Source organism: Lytechinus variegatus, chromosome 8 (assembly GCF_018143015.1).
Source record: "Lytechinus variegatus isolate NC3 chromosome 8, Lvar_3.0, whole genome shotgun sequence".
NCBI lineage: Eukaryota > Metazoa > Echinodermata > Echinoidea > Temnopleuroida > Toxopneustidae > Lytechinus > Lytechinus variegatus.
The window spans coordinates 26,982,833-27,007,281 of NC_054747.1; the positions used below are offsets into that span (position 1 = coordinate 26,982,833).

Genomic DNA, 24,449 nt, shown 5'->3' on the forward strand with positions numbered 1-24,449 from the left:
ATTATACATGTACATGTATAAACAATAATTTTCACTTTTTGTTGAGAAAAAGAAGCATATGAATCTTCGTTGTAATACCAGATCAAGATATTACTTTAAGACTTCTGCAACTGTAAGATTGCATAAGAACCTTTTATACCATTTTATTCTTTCTTTAATAAAATGCTTCATTACATTTCTGATCTAGTTAACAAATTAATCATTGGTTCGGATGTTTTAGTAATACATACAAGGATGATTACATAACATTTAAATTATCTCTCTACAATGTTATCATACAAACCCGAAAACTAATATATGGACATTTAAATGCATTGATCATTAAATATTTTTCTTCATATATGCTCAAAATTGTTGAAAAGAAGTGCATCCTTTTGCAGACAATACCAACTTCTATAAAACACTGCATAAACTACAAGAAGATCCATTTGTGAAATATGAAACTTGATTATATAACATTTAAATTAACTCTGCAATGTTATCATAAAAACCTGAAAGCTAATATATGGACATTTAAATGCATTGATCATTAAATATTTTTCTTCATAAATGCTCAAAATTGTTGAAAAGAAGTACACCCTTTTGCACACAATACCAAATTCTATAAAACACTGCATAAACTACAAGAAGATCAATTTGTGAGATATGAAACTTGATTATATAATATTTAAATTAACTCTGCAATGTTATAAAAACCTGAAAGCTAATACATGGAAATTTAAAACGCATTAGTCATTAAATATTCTTCTACACAAATGCTCAAAATTGTTGAAGAGTAGTACATCCTTTTGCACACAAAATCAAATTCTTAAAACACTGCATAAACTACAAGAAGATCAATTTGTAAAATATGAAACTTGATTATATAACATTTAGATTAACTCTCTGCAATGTTATCATGATAAACTAAAATATATAAATAAACTTAATATATGGACATTAGATGCATTAATCATTAAATATTGTTTTCATAAATGCTCAAAGTTGTTGAAGAGTAGCATATCCTTTTGCACATAATACCAAATTCTGTAAGAAAATCCATTTTTTAAATAGGAAATTTGATTATACAACATTTAAATGAACTCTCTGCAATGTTATCATAATAACTTAAAAGCTAATATATGGACATTAAAATGCATTTATCATTAAATATTTTTCTTCATAAAAAAAAATTATCAAATTGTTGAACATAGACAAAGGGGCATGTAGGATTGCAAAACTGGTGATCTGCCAAATCCAGATTTTGTTTGAGCATGTTGAACAATTCATAAACGAAGAAAAAAAAGTTTTGCATCGTTCTGAAATCAGATTTTGACAAAACAATATAACATAAATTTTGGATTGGCAAAATTTGTGTTTTTGCAAAACAGCTCAAAAGAAGAGTCTACCCAAAAAGAATAATTTTTCAACAGAAACAGAGAAAATTGGTGAGTAGAACAAAAAAGTTTGAGTGAAATTGGACAACTAATAAGAGAGTTATGAATGTTAAGATTTTTAGACAAATTGGCAACTGATGATGTCATAGGTGCACAATTTGCCATTTATCATATTGATATCAATGTTATGAAATGTTACTTGATTCCCAAAAATATGATTTCCTCAAAACATTGGCTATTGGATATCTCCTTGATAGGTATGTAGCTCCTCTATTTGCATATTTAAATTAATACAAACTTTGTATCTTTCTGTAGAAGTGATGAATTTTGAACCATAAATATAAATTTTATGAATAGTTAGTAGTGCACCCATGACATCATCAAATTGGCAATATGTCTGAAAATTTTCACTAATTTGCCCGTTTTTTCACATCTTTAAATTTCATAACTTTGTTATTAGTTGTCCGATTTCCCTTGAGCTAATTTTATTCTGCTCGCCTATTTTTTTTTGTGCTCCTGTCAAAAAATTATTATTTTGGGGTAGACTCTCCTTTTAAGTGCCATGTATAACATGTCTTTTCATTATAAAAAGGGATTAACCACAGACATTAATATGATGTCAGTGGATGAAAAAAAATATATAATGATCAAACTGAAAATTTGCGCAAAATTGGATGATCCATTCAAAAGTTATGAAATTTCCAAGTTTTGATTTACACCCCTTGAATTGGCAACCTACAGGCACAAAATGGCTGTCAAGATGGAGAACTATCCATTCACTTTGTACACATAATTTCACATTCTGTTCTTTTTCAAGAAAAATGGACAAGGAATAATCAATAGGATTCTTCCCAAAATGCATGTTGAATTGATAAGTCCATATTATACTAAAATGAAAAGGAAAATTTTTAGTACTTTTCTTCAAAAAGAAGAAATTTTGAAATTCTGTGTACAAAGTGAATGGAGTGTTATCCATGCAAGCAGCTATTTTGTGCCTAAAAGGTTGCCAATTTAAGGAGCCCATGAAAGGTGTAAATCAAAATGTTGAAAACTCATAACTCATCCAATTTTGCTCAAATTTTCAGTCTGATCATTGTATTTTTCTTCATCCACTGACATTACATCAATATCTGGGGTGAATTCCCCCAAGTAAGTTACATCCTCTCAACCAATCAGCGCTCTAAACATCATGAGACATTAGAAATAGCATGAATGTGTGTATTAACTTCATGTGTGGATTGAATTTCATTATATTTTCATAATTTATGGTAAAATAATTTCCAACAAGTGGATTAGTAAATTACGCGATGCGTAATATATGTCCCCGCCGATAATGTAAAATTCCCATTATATCACGATCAGTGGTATCACATAAGGCAAACGGAATCGAAATCGGGTAAAAAAGGGCGAAGAAGTAGCATTTTGTAGCCAATGTACAATATAGGTCAAAGGGGTCAAAAGTCAAAATTCTGTGAACAAGTTTTGTAGTCCTCACCTAGTGCTATCACATAAATCAAACGGAATCGAAATCGGATGAAAAATGGCGAAGGAGTAGCATTTTGTAGCCAATTAACAATATAGGTCAAAAATCAAGGTCAAAGGTCAAAATTCTGTGAAGAAGTATTGTAGCCATCACCTAGTGCTATCACATAAAGCAAGCGGAATTGAAATCAGATGAAAAATGGTGGAGTGTGAGGATTGACCAGGTGTTGGCTGTTTTGAGGATTGACCACGCTGGGGCTGCTGTGAGGACGAGCCATGCTGTGGCTGTTCTGAGGATTGACCAGGCTGGGGCTGTTGTGAGGATTGACCACGCTGTGGCTGTTGTGAGGATTGACCAGGCTGGGGCTGCTGTGAGGATTGACCAGGCTCTGGCTCTTGTGAGGATTGACCAGGCTCTGGCTGCTGTGAGGATTGACCAGGCTGTGGCTGCTGTGTGGATTGGACAGGCTGGGGTTCCTGTAAGGATTGACCAGGCTGGGGCTGTTGTGGTTGGCAAGGCAGGGTATTCTTTTGGAATGGGCAAAACCGGGGCTCCAGTAAGGATTGGCAAGGCTGTGGCTGTTGTGAGGATTGACCAGGCGTTTATCTGTTTTGAGGATTGACCACGCTGGGGCTGCTGTGAGGACGAGCCATGCTGTGGCTGTTCTGAGGATTGACCAGGCTGGGGCTGTTGTGAGGATTGACCACGCTGTGGCTGTTGTGAGGATCGACCAGGCTGGGGCCGTTGTGAGGATTGACCAGGCTGAGGCTGCTGTGAGGATTGACCAGGCTGGGGCTGCTGTGAGGATTGACCAGGCTGTGGCTGCTGTGAGGATTGACCAGGCTCTGGCTCTTGTGAGGATTGACCAGGCTGTGGCTCTTGTGAGGATTGACCAGGCTGTGGCTGCTGTGTGGATTGGACAGGCTGGGGTTCCTGTAAGGATGGGCCAGCCTGTGGCTGTTGTGGTTGGCAAGGCAGGGTATTCTTTGGGGATGGGCAAAACCAGGGCTCCGGTAAGGATTGGCAAGGCTGGGGCTGTTTTGAGGAGTGGCAAGGCTGGCACTCCTTTGAGGATGTGCAAGGCTGTGGCTGCTGCGAGGATTTGCCATGCTGGGGCTCCTGTAAGGGACAGAATGCATGACATAAAATACAAATTAATACATGTATTGCATGAGTGAAATGTTCATAATTTCCAAATATGACATAATTATGGTCGTGTGTCATGAGTTGGGGGCAAAATGCGTTACATGTTAAAAAAGTTGGAGAAATACGCATTGTCACAATCAAATGTCTCTAGTTGTTTTATAGTAAATCAGACCTGTATAAAAGTATATATATATTGAAAGCTTATATTGTAAGGAAGATGATTAAAATTCTTTTTTACCCGTACAGGGTGTGAAATAAAAGCTATACACAGTGTTGCAAGAAAAAATGGTTTAAAAAGTGCCACCATTTCTATGGTCAGTAATTTCTTATTCCTTGCACCAATTGAAATGAATCAGCTTGGATTGTGTTAATAAGACCCTATGCCTTAAAAAATTATAAACTTGTAACACAAAATTATTTTGTCCAACCGCGCTACAAGGTGTCCAAAAAATGAAAACAAATCTGGTGAAAAAACATTTACAAATTAATTAATAGATTAATCCATTAATTAATTAATTTTTTGATATAAGAATTGTTTAATACTAAGGAAGAAATGTGTTCTTTCATTTGAGATTACCGCAAACCAGTATTAAGATACATTTTTAAGGGATATTTTGTTGCAATATTTGGTACATGTACATGCATGCATTGTGTATGAGGGTGCATGCATGAAGTATGTTTTAATTGATTAATTAATAAAAATTAATTAACTGAATTTTGAACAATCTGCTTCTTGTTTATTTCAAGCCCTTTAAATTCTGAAAAGAATGATATATCAACCAACATATAAGACTGATTGTATGCATAAATATAATGCAAGAAAGAATAAGAAAGGAACAAAAATGCAAAATCCCTATGCTTTAACACATGCCTCCACCGTAGGCTCCTCCACCGTAGTCTCCTCCGCCCCCTACCCTACTCGATTCAAATTATTTTTGTACTAAAACTATTAGCAGGACAAAGATGGAACTTCACAGACATGTAGCCTAATAGATTATCTACAATATGAAACATTGCACAGCTCACAACTGTACACGGTTTTCATGCTATGTCAAAAAATATGGCATTTTTTCCTGAAAAATGTAACGCCTCCGCCCTTTTACTATACCCCAATATGTGACACACGACCTTATGCTTTCTGGCATAATTTTGATCTTCCTAGCATCTACCATTTATTTACTGACAATATGAGAAAATTTAGCATGTTTTTATTGAACCTAGGCATAATTTTGCAATGGTCAAATGATTTCAATGATGATAAAATAGCCATTGTTTCATAATTTCTTCCAGCTTTTATTGGATTTTTTTTTGTTTTTTGATTGTCATTGGGCTAAATGTAATGAACAACCTCCATTTTATTTTTCTTCTCAGAATATTTTGCATGATCTGGCATAATTTTTTGGACCCTCTGGCAAAATTCAAAAGATTTTATTTGGCAACAATGGTATAATAAAACATAATGCCTGAATTTTCTCACAATAAAGGCAGTTCTGGCCCATACTCATGTTTACAATCATCTAGGTATACCAAATACAGGTAGCTGGAAATGTCACTAATTTAATGAAACATTTTACATATTCTCTAGAAAATTGAAACAAAAATACATTTTAATTCCATATTGTTTACATGTGTTTGAAATAAGATGAAATGATAGGATATGAAAAGAGTCAAATGGCTTAAGTCAACTTTAACATGCTACTGACATTCATTTTTTTTCTTGACATTCATTTTGTTCTTGAAAGAGTTGTGTAACAACATGTAGAAATTGCAAGTATAACTTTGGTGCAGAAGAGATGACTGAATTGAGTTCAGATCGTGCTACACAAATGAAGAACACTATAGGCCAATGACAAATTTATAGAGTAAAGCTAGGTACCTGCTTCCATGGCTCTTCTCCCTTCTTGATTCCATAATCATATAGGAGCTCAGTACCAGATAGAATATTCCTGTTAAGAGAATACCAAATAAACATACAACTTTACTTGGCTGCTTACTTGCTTTTTTCACGAACCTTATTTTAAGTATACCTTTTTTTTTTTTAATAAAATTTTTCTTGAATTGAACATGAATCTCGTATGTTTGACACTAGATGAATATGACCGTGTCGCAAATATGCCTCTGATTAATTAAATAAATATCTACATGTACAGGTAAAAATAATCCAATATACTTTACACTGTGCAGTTGAAATCTCTTTAGTGTTTCTCAAATTATTGCAGTAATAAGATTTTCATATTTTTACAGGACTTTTTTACTCTTGTTGACCCATGACACACAACAATCTAAAAAGTTTATCTTTGCACATTCATTCACACTTCAGCCGCTTTTGGTTGAAATCCCTCTAGTAGTTCTCAAGTTATCGCAGTAACAAAGATTTTCCCTTCACTTTATACAGGATTTTTAACCTTTATTGACCTTTGACGTTTGACCTATTTCCCCCACAATCTAATCAGTTCAGCTCTGCATGCTTATACATGTACATACTTGAGCCAAGTTTGCATTGGTTTAAATCCCTATAGCGGTTTGATTCGTATTAAACCATGCAACGGCTATTATACGAATCGAACCTGCTGCCTCAGTCATTGGCTCTGTGGTCTAGTGGTAAGACACCTGTCTAGTTATCACGAGGTCGTGGTCGTATATACCTGTGATTTTTTTTCATAGCATCTCAGACACGCACTGTCAATCAGTGTTTATCCATGTTGGGATAATGGCAAGAATTTATTAAACTGTACTTATCTACCCAACACAAGAATCATTTAATTGATATGATGACAGATAAGAGTTTGGTTTCAGTCCTGAAACTGATCTGGTTTACTATGTGTATGACAAGCTATGTACCTAATAAATCTTGCCTAATTCCTAAAGATAGTTTTTAAAATATATGCTTAATGATATTATTAAGGTAACAAATGGAAAAGCCAAAAATCATTTTCAGAATAAAGAAGTTGCCAACATTTGGAAACTGAACCTGATTTAAATAAAAACTAAAATATAATTTAGTGGTGTCACTTATTTATGTATTCTGATGAAATATTCTAACTTAAAAGAGCGAAAAGGGCCGGTGACATGTTCGGCGCATCTAATATTAACCCCACTTTTCCTTCCTGCCCCTCCTCCTTGGTGCAGGTATGCAGTCAATATGAATTGATAACAACGGGGAAATATAGTAGCCATTACTCCCCATATACAAAACAAAAATAAATTTATCTGCAATTTATAGCATTAATGATTCTGTAAAGTCTTTATTTTACTGATATTGGTATTTAGTCTTTTTCTATTAGAAAATGTAATTAAATGACTTATTCACCAAGCAAAATCTATCCCTATGCACTCTCAACTTTTCATGCAGGGTACTAACCATGTACTAAATAGGCACAGGTGGGGTTTATTACTGAATGCAATTAATTTCATTCTGCAGTTCCTTTCAGATTCACTGTAACCATGGTTGAACAGCCTCCCGAGACTTCTGGTAGTTGGTTCATCTGTGGCATCCACACTAAGAAAGATTGAAAAAAGTGCGTCAGAAATGCAATTGAGAAGTGAAACCAATTACTATTTACTTTTTTATCGGTGTAAGATGTGACCTCTCATCCTTGACTTTTGGTCTATTTAAAGTCCTGAAAAATCAGTTTCTCTTGCATCACAACATATACTCATACTATGTTTACACAAAATTAGTCTGTCAGTTCTTTAGATATGCTATCCTCATCAGATAACAAGAGATCATAGGTACAACTTAACTTAGATACTTTTTTAGGACTACCAGTTATCGTCTTGAAAAAACAACATATTGTAAAAGAGAGAAACCCGTCACATCCCCCCCTCCCCCGATTCAATCATCCAGCAAGGGGATGATGTTGATGTAATGCGCCTGTCAGTTGTTTCCCTGGCCCCCCGGTATTCGGGTCATTCTTATTCATTGAGGTGTCATAAGGCAAGAACATTACCCATAAACGAGTATTAATTTCATATTCCAATGAAAAGAAATCTCTTCTAAAATATCATTTGGAATTTGAGGTATCGTGAAGTGAAATTTTTGGAAGCCCTGCTTCATATTGTTGTCATTCACTCATGCGTGAAGCTTATGTCATATTTTAGTATAGGATGAAAGAAGAGGATCGAAGCTTCAGTATTCACAATTGTGATAAAATTTTTGTAATCCCTCGCTACATCTTGTTTTTTTTTCCTGGGAAACACTGTATAGTCAAATGAATCATTGCAAAAATGGCGATTTTTATATTCATACAACACACAGAAAACAAATTATGTGACACCTCCATGAAAGCTCCGAAGCCGGCCAGAACTCGTCAAGAACGGTAGTTTCTCCCAATATTTCTAAAAAGTTCTCCCCTGGTATGGGGGCCGGGACCTAATCCAGGATTTGACCAATTCCCCGTGGTATGGGGGCCGGGACCTCGTCCATGATTGAAAATTTCCCAAGCGGTATGGGGACCTGGACCTCGTCCACGATTGAAAAGTTCTTCGGTGGTATGGGGGCCAGGACTTCGTCGGTGACTCGCCGCCGAAGATGCCTTGCCCAGTGGGGAAGTCGGCGGGGATTTGTCAGCTCAGAGGGGGTGTAGTCCCGGCTAAGGCCCGGGTACCACAAGGAGCCGGGGAAACAATTGACAGGCGCATAACTTTGTTTCGAATACCATTAAGTTATAGTGGGGAAAAGGATGGAGTGAATCAATGGCTGGAAGATGGATCACGAAACATATTGTAAAATGAAAGCAGTATTACCACACTTTTGTTTAAGATGGATATCTGGGTAACGGCTAATAACATTCACAGTGAATTTTTAATCACTTCAATGGTTTTCACACTTTTTGAACTAAGATAGATATTGATTAATGACGAAATGTTCAAATTGAAAATTGGTGGGAAACACATGTGAAATTGTTGACCTGTTCCCATTTATTATTTTCAATCACGAAAGTATACAGCTAGAATAATACAATATTTACCAAAGATTTTTTCCTCTCCAAGAGAAAGTGTACCGAAATACACTTTCTGCCTGCTCTTCCCTGTTTTCTAGTTCAGTTTCACTAATTAGTTCTCCTTGATATTCTGCTAGAAATTGACCTTGTGTTATGTCCTTTGCAGCAACAACACCTCGACCTTCAAATAACAAAAGAGCACACAATTATACTTCTGGTTTAAAAAAAATTGAATAAAGATATTTGTCTTCTAATAGAAAAGACCTAAAGTATTGGAATATTTTGTACATTAGGTTTAGTAGAGTGTTATCAGTGCAAAAGAATATTCTGAAAAGAAAGGAAAAATCAATTATAGTGTAAGCAAAAAGCAGAGCATTAAGGACTGCTTTTTTAAAACCCCTATTGCCTTAAAGTGAACCTCTACCCCAGAAAAAATGACCTGATGTGTGAAACAGGGTTCATCAGTAAACCCCATCACCCCTAAAAAACAAGAACAGAAATCACGAAGAAGTAAGATATTGCAAAAGTGCTCTCTTCACAATACAACTTTTTAGGGTCTGCATTTACAGACTACTGATTCATTGTGCTATTGCTCTATTGTTCTATTGTGTGCCACCTATTCCAAGCACAGTTGCACAGTTGATAAAGCATTTTTACAATATCTTCCTATGTAATACTTTTCTTTGCTCAATTTTATCTGTATCCAAACATATTCTATTCATGAAATAATTTATTTAATTAAAAAGCTGCATCACTTCACCGTGATCTCTCGCATTTACTACCAGGTTGTTTTCAACCTCGAGTTCATGCCAGGTTTCTATAGCTTCTGACCATTCGGGCATTGAAAGTTAAGGGGTTTCTGAGGACGAACACCAAAAGGGCTTGCTATAGCTCAGGTGGTAAGAGCGCTGGTCTAGCAATCCAGAGGTCTCGGGTTCGAATCCCGATGGAGCCCCATTTTCTTTGCTCAATTTTATCTGTATTTAATAATTTATTACATACAGAAACCTTGGCAATTGACTTTTCTTTTCACATTTCAAATAATCTGTATATGGTGAAGATTCCCTTTAAAGCTCAAAAGGGCTCCTGTAACTTACCATATGAAATTTTACCAAATGCTTTATTGGTTCCTGTATTAATTAGTCCAGTTAAAATTGCAAATTTTAGGGGGTAACCCCAAACAAAGTGCAAAAGAATTTATTCCTCTGCAGTGCACTTGGGAGTAATGCTCTTTAACCCTAAATAGACTGGGCTATTTCGACGCCTAAAAAGACTGGGGGGGGGGCTGATTCAGCCCCCCCTTATGATCTCGGCCGTTGATCGCGCGATCGCGACGAAAATTGGCACACGCATTACCCATGGCATTATCTACAAAACTATAACATCAAATTCGGCAAAAAATCTCATGTCTCATTAATTATGCTAATTTATGCGTAAAATCATAAGTTTGCTCTAATTAATAAAATAATGCCCCTGAAATGCTAATTTTTGTTTCACATACTCTAGATAGGCATCTGATCAAATTGATTTTAAAAAAATTTCAAAATCAAATTTATTTTCTTATGTATTCTATTGTTTTCTAAATTTCTTATGTATTTCTTTGTTTTTCGACTTTTTGTTTTTTATTGTTTTTTCAATGGAAATTGTCGGGGACTTTATTTTGACCATTAACAAGATAAAATTAATTGATTTTAAGCAGTAAAAGGAAAAATAATGAAACATTTATGAATTTTGGCTAAGAACACTATTTGCATTGGATTTGTACACAAATTCACGTTTTTGAGTAATTTTGGGTCTGCATGCACATACGAAATGTTGCGTAATTTTAAAACCGCGTACCCGGGGGTCACAATTTTGGTCTCAAAAGTTGCGCGAGACTTAAAAGTAAAAAGTCAGCGAGCGACGCGGTCAAAAAATTTCGCGCAGCGGATTTATCGCGAAAAATGTGGAGGGGGGGGGGGCTGAATCAGCCCCCCCCAGTCTTTTTAGGGTTAACAATGTACTAAAAGTTTAGGAAAATCTTTATAGTGGAAAGTACATTAATTTGCATACGATGCCTAATTAGCTATTGTCATATTTTACCTGTATGTGCACTGAAGTAACAAATCTAAAGGTTTTCAGTGCTCAAAGTGAGGTTTTTTTAGGTCACTAAACACAATGACAGCATTTCAGACTGCATGGCTGTGAAATAGAATTCTTTTTTTATTTTCATAATTTGGCATTTAAGTAGCTGACTTGGAAAATGTCCCACGTTAACTTTTTAATGTTAATAAACATTGTTGACACATTTTGATATCCAAATTTTAAAAATAATTTGTATTAGGGCCTACATGCTAATAAGCATGGGTCATGCAGAAATTAAAATTTATATTTTCCCTACATATTTCCATCTAAGTAAGTACATATCAAGTGTTCAAATCAATGATTTTAAGGCCAGATCTAGTCCTAGGACTAATGTCATGAAGAGAAGTCTCGGCAGCACTCAACACGGCAATGAAGGCTTAACGTTAGGCTAGCCAAACTTGCCCAAAGAAAATTTCAGTGTGTGCTCAACTTTAAAAGAAAAGAGGAAAAATACGGCAGACAAAATCAGAAATACAAATCATGACTGATAACGTGAGTCCAGATCAATAGTTTTGTGTTATATGCACAGTGGTCACTTACCGTTAAGTTGCTAGAAATCTATCAAAAAGTTTCAGGAAACTTTCCTCACGGCGTCATGTTCGGTCGGCTGCACTGGTTTAGGCGCTTGACCGACGCGACGCGGACGACCGACTGTATATACCCCAGGGCCGGCCCAGTCTGGGACCCGGGCCCGGGCGCGACGCCGCAGGGAAAAGAGCTTTCTGGGGCGCGCGCATATGCATAACTGTGTTTAGTGCGCTTGCGCAGTTCGTCACAGGATATACAAAAGTGTATATCTCGGAAACTTCGGAAAATAGGGGTGGGCTTTTCACAAAATCTTGTTCGTTTTCAATAGGGACAATCTTTTGTTATGAAACTTAGGGATGACATAGGTATTTGATAGAACAAATGTATATTGGGTAGATAATGAATATATATACCTATTACTGAAGAAAAAAACAAGATATATACAAATTCGCCGTAACGAACAGTTTTCCCCCCTTTTCGGGTATGTAGGATATACGCGTCAGTTGTTTCAACATTACAGAGCGCAAGATCGATATACGTCGAAACGATCAAAACTTTGTAGTACGGTTGACAAACACATGCCCTCTATCGTTGTAATAGCGAAAAGTCCATTATACCTTGGTAAAATGGAAAATTGAGCGTATGAAACGTTAAGGCGAATCGTAAAATTCCCCTTTACACCAAATTCCCCCATCAGTTGATTATTTTGCACAGAAATTCGCCTTAAGTAAGAAATAAGTACATATATATATATATATATAGTTGGAACCCCTAGTGATAAGCTCTCTGTTTTAAGGGGCACACATCTAATGTATCAATACCTAATTAGATTGTACTCATTGCAAGCATATAGATTATTGTGTTCACACTTAAAAGTTGAATAAATAAAATGAAAAGCAATAACTCCTTGGCAACTTCGCTAGCGATTAAGATTTCAATTCAAATAACAAGATACCCCATGGTCAATGACATAGTAGCTTTCTAATCACGCACTCGCAAAATAACTTTTCAATACTGTCAATTTATAGTTGATGAAACTGTTTATTCGTTTGCAATTTTTATTTGCACTTCTACGGAGCAATTCTAGCCTGTAGAAATTACCTTTTTAAATGCTGACATAAACAAATCAAACCTAATTTGCTTGGTTCATTTTTTAAATCTTTCATAAACTTCGTTTTCTGATTAATGAGCTTACGTCCTCTCTTTCTCTCTCCTTATCCCTCTCTAAAACAAATACGACCAATTATGTCTTTGTTGGAAATTGGCGAATCAAAACAGTAATTTCATCCTGGACTTTGGACAAAAACATATTGACAATTTTACGTCAGCTCCGAAACTTCGGACGAGAATGCTGTTCCGGTAATTTGATTAACCAACTTTCGACAAAGACCCAGCTGTTCAGTGTCATTTTACGGGCATTTTCAATACAATGGCTGTGTTCTTGAATCCGTCGTGCATCGCGAAGTGAAAAATGTCGATTGAATGTCCTTTTCATCAAGCGGATTATTCTAAAATGAACAACATAAACAAATTTGCTATTATCCAGTACAAGATGTTTTTAGAACGAATTTTACAATGATGCATTTGTTGTTACCCTTATGACACGGGCTGTCTTGTACTTGAAGATCATTCTACAGATGCTTATTTGCTACAGCCACATAAACAGAACTAACCCAGGCCGATAAACGCATTACCTTCTTTGGAATATATAGCACAACATAGATTAGTTTTAGTTTATCCTGCTGGTGTGTTAGTATTGCATTTACTAACACCTTGGGATAATTAACCATCTTGACTGCAGGAGGTGTGTTGAAAAAAAGACGACCAGAACCTACGCCCAATCAAAGTTCTTCATTTCGTATAAACACGATCAGAGCAAAGACTGACAGACTGGGCAGAATGAACACCACGCAGAAGATGAACAACCCTATCTGTGTCCGCCTGAGAAATCTTACAAGGCAAACTACGTGTCTTCAAATAAGCTGAAGCGTCAGGGATGTGTTGTGGGAGAGGAAGGAATTTATGAGAATATCAAAAGGCCTGGCAAATGCCTGAAACCTTTTTCTGCTGAAATGAATTCTGTGGGTATTGATAAATAAATGTAGTCCTGTCGTGCTCAAGTGCAAAGAGAGGGGTGCTGGGGTGGGTGATGTAAACTCACACACGGTTCCGTTGCCCATGCCCTATCATAGTCTATAAAAGCCACATTAAGTGACATTACCTGACGAAAGCTGATTTATTTCATATCACATTTAAGATCTATATTTTCTAAGCCCACGCAGTTGGTCTTGTTTGAATATAACATGAAATAATTTGTTAAATTACAACCATATTAAAACTAATTGATGATGGACTGACATTGTGATTTGAAACACTAAATGTTTGATGTGGCCCTCTAATACCAAATTTTGTAGCTTTAACACCACTGTCATTACGTGCAGACACAATGGCCCACATTTCGAAGGACATGACCTTACCCCTGTGTTAAATCATCCTCAGTTTTGATGATAAAAAGATCTTGTCAGTAATACTTATTCTCAGTTGTGAATGATTTGAGTGTCAAATGAGTTGACAAATTGATTTGTACTGTTAGAAATACCCGTAATATATCCATAAACAGCTTTAGACTAGAGTTTGAATTTAAAACATGTTCTTATGAAACAAATGCATATTCTATGAAAGCATCATCAACTTTGTAAATTCTTAGATTCATCTATAACCTCATCTGTTTTAAAACATGAATTGCATTGAATTTGAATCCCGTAGTGAATACGTATATAATATATTCAATTAAACGAATCCTTTATCAAGACCTTGCATCATAATACATAGTGTAGGCCTAATGTTATTTATTCAGTTATGTTTATGTCAGTATCCCATGCTTACTTGGTGGCTTAGCGGTGAGCGTCCACCTCATGAACAGGAGGTTATTGAATGGTTCGATTGCCAGCCAGGTCAATGAGCCTTTTCGCCTTCGACCTCCTAGCTAGCAGCCAGCTTTAAAATGGGTCTTTTAAGATTGGATATTGAAAAGGGATAGATTCAAGTGCCGAGATTCTTATAACTTCCTGGATGACGAATTTATTCATTCAATTGAGAGGAAAAGAAAATAAAGACAAGTATCCACAACGTTTGGGTTAAGAGGTGGCAGAACCAGTCTGTATTCGTAATGATTAAAACGGTAGATATTCAGAGTATCCGATAACATAGAGGCCTACATAACAAAAAATATTACAATTAGTATGACAATCTTCATTCAAACTGGAAAAATGTTTATTATGCATGGAAATTATTCAAGTGCTGAGATGTTCAAGACTACTGGATGACGAATTTATTCATTTAATCGAGAGAAAATGAAATTGAAAGGCAAGTGTTAGTGTTCGCAACGTTTGAAAAGAGGGGAGGCAGAACCAGTCAGTTCTCGTATTGATTAAAGTAGTACAAGTGGTATGAAGTATCCGATTAGAAATAGGCCTTTCAGCATTTCACTTTTTATTTGTGATGCTTACTACATGCATGCTATTTATTTCATTCATTATGTATTATGACTATACTGTAAATATTATGGACTATTTTTGTATATTGTACATGTCAACATGCACATATGATATTATGCATTGTATTATTTTGAACGCAGTAATAAGACCCACTAAAAATAAATGTACATAAAAGGGCAATATAAACGTAATCAATTAGGTTGGTTACACTTGAATGGTAATAAGCAATTAAAATAATGGTATTGACATAGGGTATGGGGTGTTCTTCAAAGGAAGTTTACTGTGTTCTGTCCGTAATCACGATTTCTTAAAATTGTAAATATATGTATGTATATACCTAATATATGATTTTCACATCCCATTTTACACCAAACATTTTTTCTTCAACTCCTTTTCACAACCTTTATCAAGATGCGTTGTCACTGGTGACATATCTTCTTTTTAAAAGAAAGAAGAAAGGATTTAGAAGAAATAACGTGATAGAAATCTAGTGCCTGTAAACACAAAGCTTTGCAATCGTCGTAGAACATGTTTTTATGATTGATTGCATTGACTACAATGTACAGCCTGTCGTGAAAATCCACTTATGATCAATCATTAACCTTTGTGTTACGGGAACCTGGAGTAGGCTCCTCCGGTGCCACTAACCATTACAATGTGAATCCTCAAAATGTGAGCTATCCGAGATCAATATAATTCAATTCAGCTTTATTTTCCACATATTGAGTAAGAAACATACAATATCATTACAATCAAATACATACACAGATAATAACAATAAAAGTATAAATAGTTACAATATATTACATAAAAAAGACTTAGAAGATCAAAATGTGGAGGGGATTGACAAAGGCCATATTGATCTATCAAGGTCATAGGTCAATCCCCAATGAAAGAAAAAAAAATGAATGCATAAATTACATATGAAAAAAAAGATACTTGACATCAAAACCCCAAGACAGAGCAAAGAAAAGTTAAAGACGAAAAAACGGAGGGAGAGGCAAGTTTAAAACTACCTAGGAGTAAGAAGGTAAAATTTATATCTCCGTTTGAAAGATCTCTCCGAATATCGAAATTCTCGAGAACTCTCACAATCTAGATTCAGATATCGTGGTGTTAAAAATTGTTTTGCACGTTAAACGTGTATTTAATTTGTAAAGCGCTTAGAACCTGTATTGCAATAAGCACTATTAAGCTCCACATTATCATTATTACTAAGGCGTTAATGAATGACCATGTGCTCTCGAGACAAGAATACTTCATGACTTTCTTAAAAAAAAGGATTATTATTCGAATCCGAACACTGCCGATGGCTGTATAATTATGGTCCTTCTTGCCTTCCATAGTTCAGATGTTGCACCCTTCCTTTCTTCAAACATCATTGTGGTATGGGTTATGCAAATATAAAAAAAACACCCACACGGCCTGCAATCTAAAGAACATCATTGTGTATCAGATGAAAACCATCAAAATAACATTTATAGCAGTCTTAATACTTAAACAGGACTGAAAGCATAGACTATAGAGACTCATTACCATACTGCAATGTTCTGAAACATAGTAAAAGGTAATAGTGGTTCAGACCAGCACTGGGTAGACGGGATGGGGGGGGGGGGGGGTAGCGAATGAAGTATTGATCTGACAATGTATTAATTTTTTATTGCTACTAAGATATTAATAGCTATTTTAAAAATGTCGATTGAGTTGCCTTCAATTGTAAATAAATGTCACGTTGCTGTATAAATATTAAAGTTTTGCAGAAAAGAAAATGTTTCCATATTCCCGGCTTTAGTCTTCTGGAAATATGATATCTCATTACACATTTATGTTCTACATATACATAAACACACGAGAATATTTACACTAATTGTGTAATGAGTTTGCCATTATGTTTAAGAGGAAATGCGTTTCAAAATTTGTTCAGATACTTACACAGAGGCAATACAAATTAAATTATGTGGTGTATGATTCATAATTGTGATTGTGAAACCATTAGACATAAGTGGCAAATGAATAGTGTTATGTTTTGATACTATTGTATACATTGCATTGCATTAGATTAATACAAAGTAAATAAAATCATAGTGAAAATGAACTGTGAACTGTGTTTACTGGGTCATTTCTTCGCTTTTTAACTGATGGAAGGAAATGAATTTATTTATTTTAGAAGCTTACACAAAAGAACTTTGTAGGCCCCTTTTTTGGTGTGATGTGACAAAATTTAAATGTAAGGGCAGTGAGATAAACAATGCAAGACACTTCGAAAGGCGCGAAATTATGATTTCAGAATGGGGGAAGCACGTATTATATTTTTCGAAAGAAAAATTGAAGTGCACTTCGAAATCTTTCACTTTCTCTTAGCAGAAATCCCTTAAAATAATACAAAAGGGGATGGGCCTTAACATCAAAATTGGAGACCTTTCCCTCTTTAAACAAGCCGAATCGAAAGGATTTTCAGGGACCTTTTCTTCGTCACTTTCAAAAGTGGACACGCATGGATGTGGATTTGTGTGCAGATCTGTATCTGAGGTACGCCCCCTACCTCTGCCCCTGGATCCGCGCCCCACTTCAAATAAAACAATATTAATCTTTCTTTGCATTGATTGTATATCTAGTCCTCAAGTGCTCAAGGTTTTGTGCATGAAACCACTAAGATCACAATTAAATACTATCATAACCATTTCAAGAGAAATGATACCTAAATGTAAACTGCTCATCACTGGCGTGTAGATAGGGGCTTGGGGGGCACTTGAATATCCTCTCCCCTTTTAATTGTATTTGTAAATTCTTTGTCTAGCACCCTCTCTTGGTAACTGTCTTTTGTTTCCTTAAAAAGAACACTTTTCACACATTACAATAATGATTGAACATCAGAAAGATACATATGAATATTTTATCTTGAAGTTTCTTGCCTACTCAGTGCTTATGTGCTTTTTTGCATTTAACAAAATATTAGCAGATGCCAATCAGGTTCAACAAAATTCAATTCTATTTAATTCACCAATTCAATACTTGAGGAGTATAGTTTTCTTTCAGAAAATTGAAGAAAATCAAAGATGCGTATATGTACATTTTTTGATCTGATTCCCACAATCAATTTGCCACTATCATGCCCCGACCCCCCCCAAAAAAAAAATATACACAGACAGATCAATATGCATGTGTAACGGATTTGAGTTTTTACATACGACGTTAGTACAAAATCAAATTCATGAATTTTCGGCCCACTCGCCTCGCTCACAGCTATTATTTTCCAAAAACTGTGCCCCGTAACTTAAAGGGGAAGTTCACCTTGAAAAAAACTTTGTTGTAAAATAGCAGAAAAAATAATAAAAAATATTGGTGAAAATTAAAGAGTAAGAAATTTATTAGAGTTCAAAGTTTTGGATTTGTGACGTCATAAACGAGCAGCTGCCCCATTTGTTATGTAATGTAACATGCATGAATCTCAAATTTTGTATGGTTCCTGATGACTTAATTTTGTTTTCTATTCATGATCGGGTGTGAAATGATTTGTCTATTGATATACAAAAGGTACAGTGAAAACCATTATCAGTTTTCTGAGAAAATGACATTTCATTGATTTTAACCATTCACTATCTAGGAATGCTGCTCGCATATGACGTCACAAATCAAATAATTTACATTCTAATAACTTTTAATTATTTGATGATTTTTTTCTCAAACCTTCGGCAATATTTTTAATTATTTTTTCTGCTATTTTTAACGATAAACTTTTTGTCAGGGTGAACTTCCCTTTAAAGCCAAAGCTCATGTTGCCAATCCCAAGAGGGTCAGTCCTAAGTCGGTCCACTTATTTCCCAATTACCAATCCCAGTCTCGTCTCCAGGACCTCACAGTTACTATTGGCCTTTTTTTTCAATTCAAATAAACATTCATTTTCTTCCATTTTCACGAAACATCATTTTTCTATATAATCCATTCAAATTATATAGCATAAAAGTGTGTAGAATAGTATATAAAATATTTATTATTTTTACACGCTTTATTTACATTCCTTTATCGCCTTCCAAAATCCCATCCGTGTTATTATGGGATACATAGTTCCAGTCCTATCTATGGTCAATGAATATTTCCTCCCTTTGGCGTTCAATGATTTATGAATACTTCCAAAATTAATGTCATGCTTAAGAGTGAACATAGTTTCGATCGCATTAAATTGTTTTCTTTCAGATAGGATTGCAACATATGTCATTATTTTGACATGCAGTACACAGCAGTGTCCTATACCGGAATATTTTTATTACTTCCTTGATACATTTTAAGTTGATTTTCAAGCAACCATCTTTGAACATTCACATCAAGAAATGACATCTAGACGGATGATATTTCATCTTCTACCAGTCATCTATTTCATTTCTATTCTCACCCGTAAAGGTAAGTCGACTACGATTGAAATATTAAACGTCTTTTAAACATTGCACTCTCGACCGGACACATACGTGAAATTCACAAACCATTTATTAATCGTTATCTTTTTAAACTATAAAAACACAGGAATGGATGGTTTGTGTATTTTCATCGCTTATCAGCTGAGTATTTTGCTTGAGAAAAGCTCAAATTATCGAGCTTCAAAATGTTTTTCACCGGCCCCACGTTCATGACGTCCTTCTGTGTCAAAAGCAGCGTGATTTAAAACTTTGGATTTTTTCTTCCCAGATTACGCATTTCTTTTTCCTCATGTCTATTAAATGCATGGAAACTACTAGAAGGCAATTTTAAACCAGTAGTAATAATGCGAATATTATAATGGCAATTGATTCCACAGTGAATACCCAACAAATAATCAAAATGACTTCTTAGATTTTGGAAAGCCAGGGCCGTGGGAAGCGGGGGGGGGGGGGGGATGAAGGACCCGCCTAATAAAATGATTTTTACTAAAAAGTAGAAAATCAATGAAAATAAACCCTATTTATTTTCATTTTTTGTTTGCTTGTAAAATTTTTCTTGGCACCAGAATTAAAAAAAATAATTGTTTTAAGGGCCGTACAGCGAGCAATTTGGAGTCAGAGGACAAATTAACATAATAATCTGGAATCTGGGGCACAACTATGGATATAGAGAATAGCAGTAAAAACCTGAATAAAACTTGGAACACATTAGACTCCTACCCCCATAATTGAAATCATTAAAACATTAGAATTAATAAATACATAAAATGCAACCTTTACTAGATTTGAGACTATACATTAAATAGCCCAAAATTTGAATAATTAACATATTGTTCGATTTTTTTTACATTTGTGATTTTCGTTTTTAGGTTGCTATGGGCAAATAAACGTTTTCATGGTGGCAGATGTGAATACTATCCCTGTAGTTGGAGGAAATATCACCCTTATATGCGCCTACTCACCCAAGGCCCCTAATCCCAGAATATTCTGGAAAGATGGAAATAATTCCATTCTGGCATCACTAGACTGTGAGAATGGGATATGCCAGAATAATGTTACCAACCCTACAAAATTCAACACAACGTTTGATGGAGATGGTTCTGTGAGTTTGGCTATACAAAATCTGGCTGTACATGACAGTGGAAAGTACAAATGCTCGGTGACAACAAATCGTGGAAAGCGGTTATCTTCTTTATGGGTGGCAGTTCTTGAACAAGGTAGGGAATAGGTCTTTTTATAAGTACTTTTGTCATTCACTTCATAAAGACGGTATGTACTCGTCGAAAATGTGTGGACCTCAATAAATTTTGTTGGATTATAGCATGAAAGTTTCAACCCTGTTTGTCTAATATATGTCTATATATGTGGCAAAATTAAACAATGCGTTCCACATTCATCTTTAATTATTTTAAAATGTTATACAAATACCTAAATATGGATGTTCTTATGCTAACAAAATAAATATTGCAATTTGTAACTTGATTTAATTTCCGTAAAGAAGATTGGCAAGGGTAAATGCAATCGAGAGGATTTCATGGTAAACTATCTTTGGATCTCCATAATTGGTCATGCATTACTTAGGATCTCAGATTACAGATGAAAATTTTTTTTAAGGTTGCCTCATTCAAATTATGAACATTAAACTGAACGAAAGACGTGCAGTGGTTTTTGACGGTACTTTTGTTATATGTTATTTGTTAAAATTCTGCTCCTGACAAACAATATTTAATATTTTTTCTACCTTGCAAGAAAGACAAAAATATTTAATATTGTTGATACCTCACTTAAACTGAATTGTGTGCATTTCTACTTCAATCGTTTCAAAAGTGATATGATTGAGTAACATGAGTGGGCAGTGCTAACGATTAACCTCCGTAACCTTGAAATAGTGTGCTAAAGTTAATCGGTCAGTACTTCAAATTGACGCAATAGCGACTTGCCCTTTTTCTTTGCCACTTTCTCAAACATGGTACTTTCAAAATATGAATCTTTCAAACCATTCTGCAGACTTCCTTTTTTTACGATTTTCCCCCATAAATTGGCGCACTTTTTAAGAGAATTACCTTTTTTAATTAATATTCATTAATGGCCTTGTGAGCATAATTGATATGCTATGTATTAGTAGGCCTGTTATTGTGATGCATTTGAATAGTTAGTCATTGAGTATTTGAAGTAAACTGACGTGAAAACAAAATAAAAAAAACCCACATATTTGATAAATTCGACTTACATTCAAGACAACAGATTATTTGAAGTAAAATCCAGTTGTTGACTCCTATGTTAATCCAGGGAGTGGTGCAGGACTAACCGTTATGGGAGGGTTTAAAATAATAAAAAACAATACTTGGCAAGAAAAAAAAGACATCTCTTCTGGGGAGAGGACCGATATCCTTTTTTTTCTTCATGTTAGACGATCGCCCTTACCTTGGGGCCTAGCCCCTTCCCCAAACCCCACCAGCGTGTTCATTCAATCTCACATCCAGTTTTATCAGTTACATAGAATGGGGCGTTTGCTGTGGATATATTTTCTGTTTCACTCCGTAATATTGATGACGATTCAAATGATTAACTCGTAGTGCGGCCAAACGAGGTGTCTATTGAGGGAGATCTGGTGAGAAATTTGACAGCGAATGAAACCACGGATGTGACCTGCATAGCGAAGGGTGCCAGACCTCCTGCTGCACTACAGTGGATCATCCCGGAGTCCGTACAAGTTTCCTTTACCAGACAGACCAATGTGAAAAAAGGGAATTTCTACACCTCTTTCAGGAAGGAGAGCCTGAGTCCGTCTAGGGATGCTCATGGAGTGAGGCTCATTTGCAAAGTGTCGCACCCACAACTTCAAGAACCTATTGAAACTTCAGTTCTTCTCAACGTTCAAGGTAAGTTTTTATTATGGATTACGAAAAATACTTTTCATGGCCTACCCCTGAAAATTTTCTGAGCATTAGCGTTCGACAAGTCGTCAGATCTGACAATTTTTCCTTGACTTTGGATAACAAGCACAGATGTCTGAATGTCAAATAAAACATACTTTGTCGATTAAAACATCAGACAAGCCCTTTCATGAAACGCTACCTTGAAGGCATCTTTAATCGTAAACCATGCAAACAGTGCTGCACGTGATGGCAATACGTAAATGACGTAGGGTATAGAAAAATCATTTCAGTATTAACATTTTGCCCATTCTGAATTTATGAAATCGATTGATTGATATTAATGTTTCTGTTTCCTCGCAAATATAAAAATATATTATTCAGGTAGATTAATTTCTTATCAGTCAATTCCGTACCCCGAATCCAATGACCACCATTTGCACCAAAATATGCCATTGAACTGTTGCTGCAATTCGTTCTAGGATGCGTACCTGTAAGAAATAAAGAAAACCAAACACAAAATCCTTTGTTTCAGAACAACTTCACACTCATTCTTAATACTTTGTAACTTTTTCCTCCAAAAGCAATTTATTTGTAATATTGAATTGAATTTCTTCAAACCAGTCAAAAAAGGGACAAAGTACAAAAAAGTACAAAAGTACAAACAAAATAAATTGGTTACATTACAAAGAAATGATGAAAATGACAGGTTTGGGACCCCAAAGAAGCACAGCTTGTAGTCAGGGGCCCCTGCATATGATATTTTATTTAAACATAGATCAACTATGAGAAAAATAATAATAATAAATTACAAGGTCACAACAGGAACATAACCCACACGCAAGCATTCGCACACTCACACAGACAAACACACACATTCACACTCTAAACATGTCACCCCAGGTGCAACTAACAACTAGTCTTAAATTTATCAAATTATATTTATGACATAATTTCTTAAACCGAGACAGGATACTGCTATTTCTTATATCAGCAGGTCACATATTCCATTCTTTAACACAATTTGTTCTGAATGATTTCAACGTAGCATTTATTCTAGCAACGGGTTGGTGAATAAGATGTCTCTGACTTGTGTTTAATTATGAATCTTTTGAATTAACCACAAAAGCTTCTTGTAAGAAAGAACAATATGCAGGGATTGGTATTTATACATGAAAATAACACAATTCAGCGAGACCATTTCATTAAGTGGTAACATATTTAACTGCCAAAAAAGTGGGGAACTTGGAGCCAGATGATTTGAATTTGTGACATATCTTATAGCTTTCTTTTGAAGAACTTGTAGTTTATGTACATGAGTCCTGTATGTATGTCCCCAAGCAATATTGCAATACATTAAATGTGGCACAATTAGAGCATTATATAAAGAAACCAATGTTCGTTGAAGTAAGAAATATCTTACTTTTGATATCACACCAACATTACGAGATACTTTAGAACATACATTATTAAGGTGAAAATTCCATGACAAGCATTCATCAACTGTGACACCAAGAAATCGCACACTTGAGCTGAATTCAATTTGTCGACCACCAACGATTATTGGATCTATATTATCAATGTTCCTCTTCCCCTTTGTTCTAAATAAAACACATTTTGTTTTACTTGTATTCAGTAACAGCTTATTACAACAAAACCAGGCAAAAACATGACAAATTTCAGTATTTTCCTCCCGAATAAGACTGCAAATTCTTATGAGAAAGTAATACACAGGTGTCATCAGCGTATAAAGAATATGTAAGTAATTTGGAAGAATTACCAATATCATTAATATAGATTAAGAAAAGCAACGGACCAAGAATCGATCCTTGCAGTACTCCAAATTAAATTTAAAATTTCTATATTCTGAGCTGACACCGTTGATAACCACAAATTGGGACCAGTTTTCTCCATAGCTTTAAAACCAATTTAAAGCCATCCCACGAATGCCATAATATTCAAGCTTAACTAGGAGTATACTGTGATCAATGGTTTCAAAGGCTTTACTTAAATCAAGGAATGCACCAAGGCAAAATTTTCCATAATTCATAGCAGTGATAATTG

At 35.2% G+C, this 24,449-nt stretch overlaps 1 protein-coding gene and 1 non-coding gene across 2 annotated transcripts; one reads left to right on the forward strand and one right to left on the reverse strand.

Moving 5' to 3' along the window:
* Positions 1-2,906: 2,906 nt before the first annotated feature.
* On the reverse strand, positions 2,907-11,711 carry LOC121420264 (glutenin, high molecular weight subunit DX5-like). Its single transcript, XM_041614838.1, has 5 exons — positions 11,613-11,711; positions 8,976-9,129; positions 7,367-7,504; positions 5,882-5,951; positions 2,907-3,978 (listed from the first exon to the last, which is right to left on the reverse strand). Exons 3-5 carry the CDS (start codon positions 7,417-7,419, stop codon positions 3,022-3,024), a joined length of 1,080 nt encoding a protein of 359 aa, XP_041470772.1. The 5' UTR covers positions 7,420-7,504; positions 8,976-9,129; positions 11,613-11,711; the 3' UTR covers positions 2,907-3,021.
* Positions 9,828-9,903, forward strand: TRNAA-AGC. Its single transcript has one exon. It is a non-coding gene; the product is annotated as a tRNA-Ala (tRNA).
* Positions 11,712-24,449: the final 12,738 nt, after the last annotated feature.